General features: G+C 35.4%; 1 protein-coding gene across 1 annotated transcript; it reads left to right on the top strand.

Annotated features, from left to right (window-relative positions):
• On the top strand, positions 1-4,989 carry LOC108983123 (serine carboxypeptidase-like 1). Its single transcript, XM_018954664.2, has 14 exons — positions 1-252; positions 391-536; positions 1,732-1,808; positions 1,922-2,044; positions 2,217-2,319; positions 2,616-2,653; positions 2,755-2,856; positions 3,328-3,414; positions 3,505-3,657; positions 3,754-3,825; positions 3,910-4,028; positions 4,295-4,408; positions 4,530-4,584; positions 4,686-4,989. Exons 1-14 carry the CDS (start codon positions 92-94, stop codon positions 4,767-4,769), a joined length of 1,434 nt encoding a protein of 477 aa, XP_018810209.1. The 5' UTR covers positions 1-91; the 3' UTR covers positions 4,770-4,989.
• The last annotated feature ends 1,239 nt before the right edge of the window (positions 4,990-6,228 follow it).

Below are 6,228 nucleotides of genomic sequence, written 5' to 3'. Positions count from 1 at the left end.
AAGACAGTAACCTTCGATCTCTTCCTATAATATTTATATGCAGGCCAGGCATGTCATCAATTAACATATATAGCTAGCTAGCTAGCTGCTCATGAATTCTAGCAGCAGCTACAGCATTACTCAGATCACAATGTGGTGGCCGTCCGTTGTGGTTGTACTATTGCTTCAGATCTCCAACTTGGTTGCATCACAGTCCATCATCAACACTCTTCCTGGTTTTACTGGCGAGCTTCCCTTCAAACTCGAAACTGGGTCAGTGTCCACGTGTATATATATAGCTAATTATGCCATATATATATGATTATCATGCAATTAAAACACTAATTAAATATATTGTACTACTTCTACTTCTTCTGGTTCTAATTTATTTATATGCAACGAATTTTAAAGGTACATTGGAGTTGGAGAGTTAGACGAGGTGCAGCTGTTTTATTACTTCATCGAATCTGAAAGGAGTCCCAAGGATGACCCTCTTGTTCTTTGGCTCACCGGTGGTCCTGGTTGTTCCGCTCTCTCGGGCCTTTTATATGAAATTGGTATCATATATTTCTCCCATATTTCTTATCATTTTCTTTAATTATTTAACAGTACAATTAACATTATTTCAAAGTTAGTAGCGTCCTGTTGATCAGAAACTTGGAATAATGAATTATTATGTATATAAGTAGTACTATATCTAACGTCCTGTTGAGTGTTGAGTTATTAAGGAATAAAATATAGTCAATTAAACTACATACACGTACAAATAGAGAGATTAGAGGCAGCTAGGCTTGGTTCGTATTGATCGGTTGCTTCAACCCGACTCACCGGAGTTACGGTTTATAATTTAGTTCATGAGACTTGCTACTTAATATCATCATTACATACATACTTATTTTTACTTTTTTTTTTTTTTTGTTTAATTCTTCCTAAATTAATTGATTTTTTTATTCATCATCCATATACTATATATTTGATAAGAGAAAAAAATAAAGAAAAAATTATGTGTGATGTGTGTAGTGTGAGAATAATAAGTAAAATTTTTCTTAGTTCATTTTTAAATTAACATATATATATATATATATATATAATATATATATATCGTACAATCTCCGCACTAAGAATTTTGGTTGAGTCGTTGACTGTATGGTAGTAACGTATTATTTAGTTGTGACGCTAACGGACAAACCTAGCAAGCTTCCATTTCAACTCCATGTTAGCTTGAGTGTTCACAGGTCATGCAATTAAACCAGCTTAGGACTACTACAATTTTTCACCGAAAAAAGTAGTTTCAAGTTTTTATTCAAATCTGAATGTTTCGATTAAAGAATTATATATATATAAAGAAGTGACTCTTTAGTATCTTTTGCATTTCTTGAGCAACATATATGATTATTCAATAAATGTAATATATAAAGTCTTAAGATGTGTAGTCTCAATTTAAGGCTCGTTTGGATTCAGAGATGAGATGAATTTAGATGATTTATAAAAAATAATTAGATTTTTAGTTGAAATTAGATGAGGTGAACCTCTAAATCCAAACGGGCAGCTTTAAATTTTTTTTTTTAAATATGGTACACGATGAAAATTAGAAAGTTTCTTCACGTGAATTTCAAGCCTACTTTTTTAAATGAACCGTATGCAGAATTTACAGACCCGGGATGATGTGGTGGACTCCTTGCTAGCTATTTTTATTAACCGACCCTATTATAATAACTGATCTATAATTTGACATGATTCTTGGATATATAGGTCCTTTGACTTTCAACTATGCAAATTCTAGTGGGAACAAACCAACATTGGAATTGAACCCCTACTCGTGGACAAAAGTGCGTACGTAAGAGATTTAATTATTAATTTGTTGTGTAAAGTTTAAAGTAGCTAGTACGTTACATTTTATGATTGAACTAGCTAGTAATTAATTGGGTCGATGATCTTTTAGGTTGCCAACATAATATTTTTGGATTCACCTGTCGGTACTGGATTCTCTTATGCAACAACTTGGGAGGCATACAACGTCAATGACACATCATCAGCGGCACAAACCTATGAATTTCTAAGAAAGGTGAGTAGAGTACTCCGATTAATTAACTAATTAAAGGGGTTTAATTTGAGGATGCATTATATTTGGCAGAAAATTAAGATCGAGCATCCCATACATACACATTATACGTATTTGCCTTATGTGAGACTAATAATTATTTGTATGATCTATTATATCATCACGGTGCATGCAGTGGGTTTTGGCTCATTCTATGTTTCTCTCAAACCCCCTCTATATTGCCGGCGATTCTTATTCCGGCATACCCGTCCCGATTGTTGTTCAAGAAGTTTCAAACGGTATATATATTATCTTCCCCATTTAATTAATTGATTCTTTGAAAAATGTATTAACAGGGTTATAAGATTTTAGCAAATTGAACTTATCATCTTATAACATTTCATTTTCTATCTTGAAGAAATAAAAGAAACTTGTTATTGTATTACAAAGAATTCATGATCTGATCCATGATATGCATAAATAACAAAAAACAGATTATTCAGCATAAGAGATCATATGATTATTATGTATCTAATTCTTTTTTACGCTAATTGTTGTGGTGTGATTTTCTCATCTTATGATCATGATGATCTAGGTAACGAAATTGGACATTTGCCACCATTAATTCTCAAAGTATGTACTTCTAGCTAATCTTGAATTCAATGCTTTTATGTCTTTTATTTTTTCTTTTTCATGATAATTGTTGGATTAATAGTTTTGAAAAATGGACGCAGGGTTTGGTGCTAGGAAACCCACTTACACATAGAATTTTTGACCTGGATGCAAGACTAAAATTTGCTCACCGGATGGCACTCATATCCGATAGACTTTATGAGGTGATCAAATTAATGCTCCTTAATTTTTGGTTAAGTTCTTGTTGACGTACGTAAGTTAATGATAAATCTTAGTCTTAATTTACCAGCCAATTAATTATACTTAACATTAATTAAACTTGACGTAGAGTTAAAAAGTAACGCACGTACGGGTAAAGGGCCGTATACGGGTAAAAAGTATTTATGTAATGTAGAGGATACGTATCCTGTACTCCTAGCTACATATTTTTTTTTTTTTTTTAAAAAAGGAGTTGGAGCCACATGTCAGAGTGATCCCTCTCCAATTTATTCATAAACTCTCATTTATGGCGGAGGAAAACCGTGAAAATAACAAATACACTTGGGGGCTACAAGATAGTAATAAAAGAACTCCCAAAACCCAAGTGTACAAAAGCCTTATACTCTCTAACCAAGATACTCTCCTACCTACATATGTATGTAATGTCTTCTATATATACATATCTGTGCTTATAGTCAACTAAAAGAAACTGCAAAGGAGAATATATATATCCAGATCCAAGCAATGCAAAGTGCATAGAAGATCTTCAAGTAGTCGAAGAGGTGAGTTGGATTAAGATTAACAATTCTGATCGATGCATGGAATTTGTAGTGCATCTCCAATTGTGATTTACCGATCGATGGAATTTGTAGTGCGTCTCCAATATATTTGATAACCAAATATTGGAACCAAATTGCGCTACACAATCCCCAAAGCCAAATAAACTTCGGGAATGGAGCGTTCTCGGTGACGACTTCATAGACATACACACCTCAACACCTCAAGTTCCAGGGCCATGGTGTCGGGTACGTACATAGATCTCTCTCTCTCCAACACGAAATTCAACTATATATATTATGAATATTTTAAAATCATACCACCTATTTATATATTATTTCCAGAACTATAACTATCTGTACTCCTACGTTTGGGCGAATGATAAAACAGTGCAAGAGGCTCTCCACATCCGAGAGGTACGTATGGTACTCTCAGTCGAAATAGAATTTAAATTCATGATTACGTCAATTTCTGCGAGTACTTTTTAAGTTGGTGTTCAGGGAACCAAAACAGAATGGGATAGATGCAATAAGAGCTTAGCATATACAGAGAATGTCATAACGAGTATTGATTACCACCGAAACCTCACCAAGAAAGATCTCCGAGCTCTGGTTTACAGGTACTACTACTACATGTATGCCTCTTCTATAAGAATTCGCTCCTCGTACTTATTTTTCGAACAAGGAATTGCATGCATTGAATTCACTGACTTGCCAAGCCAATTAAGCTTTTGCTCTTCCTCCCCTGCCTTTGGCTTGCTGACTTGGTCTGACAGCATAAGCCTATTGATGAGTGATGTGGAATGCTTATCAAAATATATATGGCAAAGATTCTATTTCAAAATTTTCTAACCTTTCCGAACCTGAAGAACTTCTCTTCGTGTAGCGGTGATCACGACATGACTATTCCGTATGTGGGCACTGAAGAATGGATAGAAACGTTGGACTTGTCTATAGAGGATGACTGGAGACCTTGGTTTGTTGACGGTCAAATTGCAGGGTGAACTTCCATAACCACCTTATTTAATTTATGACCATGCTCCTTTCTAGACTGTTCAATTTTCCCTTTTCTAAATTTGCTACCTTTTCGTGCATTGTGAATTTCGTTTTGTTTTCTTCAGATACGTCACCATCTTTACAGAGGAAAAGTACAGCTTGACATTCACAACTATAAAGGCAAGCATTCTCCGCGCTCCGGCAAAATAATTCCCCATATATATCGTAGTCAAGCAAAACTATTATATATAAATGTAGTGTCATTTTGGTTTGTGCTGCAGGGTGGGGGTCACACTGCACCAGAGTACAAGCCTAAGGAATGTCTCGCCATGATTGATAGATGGTTTTCTTACTACTTCCTGTAGCACATACTATCAAATAGCTAATTCTCTTTCCAATTAGCCTGTTTTTGTTGATGTAACATATAGTTGGAGAACCTACAAGATGGATGTGTTTTGTCAATAAATGGTTAGCTGTACTGTAACAAGCCGTACAATATTCTAAAGGTGAATCGGGTCAGATCTATCTACGTGCATAAACGTTGAAATTAAGCTCCTTCGTATTGAGGGCACATTGTTGTTCCAGTCATTGTTCACTAAACATATTGTTAACTTCGTGTTTGCACGCCTTTAGACTAGGTTCCAGACACTCAGGTCTTCAGGCTATCACCTGCACACTCCAGCAAACATGGAGAATGTGGGCCTTGGTGGTTGTTAAGGAGTCTCTGATACTAAAGTCAATACATCTCCTTAATAGTTTGTGCCTAAATTTCGAGGAATCAGATAAAACTTTTATATTAAGTTTCTGGTGGGGACAACTCATCCTTGATTTTGAGGGGCCCATGTCATGTCTATTGCTCATTTGGTCAAAATCTATTACTGCAGTGTGGCTTCTGGGGTGATGTCATTAATTAGGGGTGGAGTCCGAGGAGTGGCGCCATTAATTTGAAGTAGCTCATTGACTTATTTTACCCAAAAGCGTTCTTTGCTAGGCTTTCACATGCATGTTTCCAGGGAATTACGGGTTTTTCATATTTACCGCCTTCCTGCCAGTGCAGGTTCTAGATGATAGCTTGTCATCGGGATGGTGTCGGGGCGGCGAGTCCCTTCTGCCCCAACCGTCCACTTTTCCCTCTAGGGAGTTGCTTCATGGATGGGTTATGCTTGTGGGCCGAATACCCTACTAAAGGCCCACTAGCTCCTTTTAGAGGAGGGCTGTAGGGCTCGGTTGGGCCCTCGAACATGCCTCCCTTTTTAAAAAGTGATTATGCGGCGCTCGCACACTCACAACTATAACTATCATTTCTCTTTTTAAAAAGATATCTCGATCTCACTATTAAAAAAAATAATCATTCTTTTTTTATGGTGAAGTCCAAATTTTTTCAAAAACAATTGTATGAGACAGCTTATAATTACCTATCCTAAGCTTAATCTACCCTTACTCATCCATAAATATAACAAATTTCTACTCACAATTCTATTCATTTTCTCACATCATTACACAATAAATAACTTAATTTGAAACGTTATGTCATATGTATTTTCATATGAATACATATTTTTCTCCTAATAAAAATTAACAAGTAAAAATAAAAAGAAAAGAAAAAAAGAGTTGAACAGAATGATACATGATATTTCGTCAATTCTTGATCATGCATTTGGTCGCTGAGCATTCACATTGATCTATGCATATGCATATGCAAAGTCATATTTGCATAAGAGAAAATTTTCTTAAAGGTGTCTCCTATAACCTAGTTTTATTGGAATCTAAAGGCAAGTTGCCACGTATGCGGTACATGAAGATGATCAGAGACAACTCTTACAG

This window comes from Juglans regia, chromosome 13, assembly GCF_001411555.2.
Source record: "Juglans regia cultivar Chandler chromosome 13, Walnut 2.0, whole genome shotgun sequence".
NCBI lineage: Eukaryota > Viridiplantae > Streptophyta > Magnoliopsida > Fagales > Juglandaceae > Juglans > Juglans regia.
This window is presented reverse-complemented; position numbering and strand designations above follow the sequence as displayed.

What these genes read in the sequence shown, in the direction of transcription:
- LOC108983123 (XM_018954664.2), top strand. Translation starts at nt 92, where the DNA reads ATGAATTCTAGCAGCAGCTACAGCATTACTCAGATCACAATGTGGTGG. An exon ending in CCCTTCAAACTCGAAACTGG is followed by an intron (nt 253 to 390) that starts GTCAGTGTCCAC and finishes CGAATTTTAAAG; the next exon opens with GTACATTGGAGTTGGAGAGT. An exon ending in AGGCTCTCCACATCCGAGAG is followed by an intron (nt 3,826 to 3,909) that starts GTACGTATGGTA and finishes GTTGGTGTTCAG; the next exon opens with GGAACCAAAACAGAATGGGA.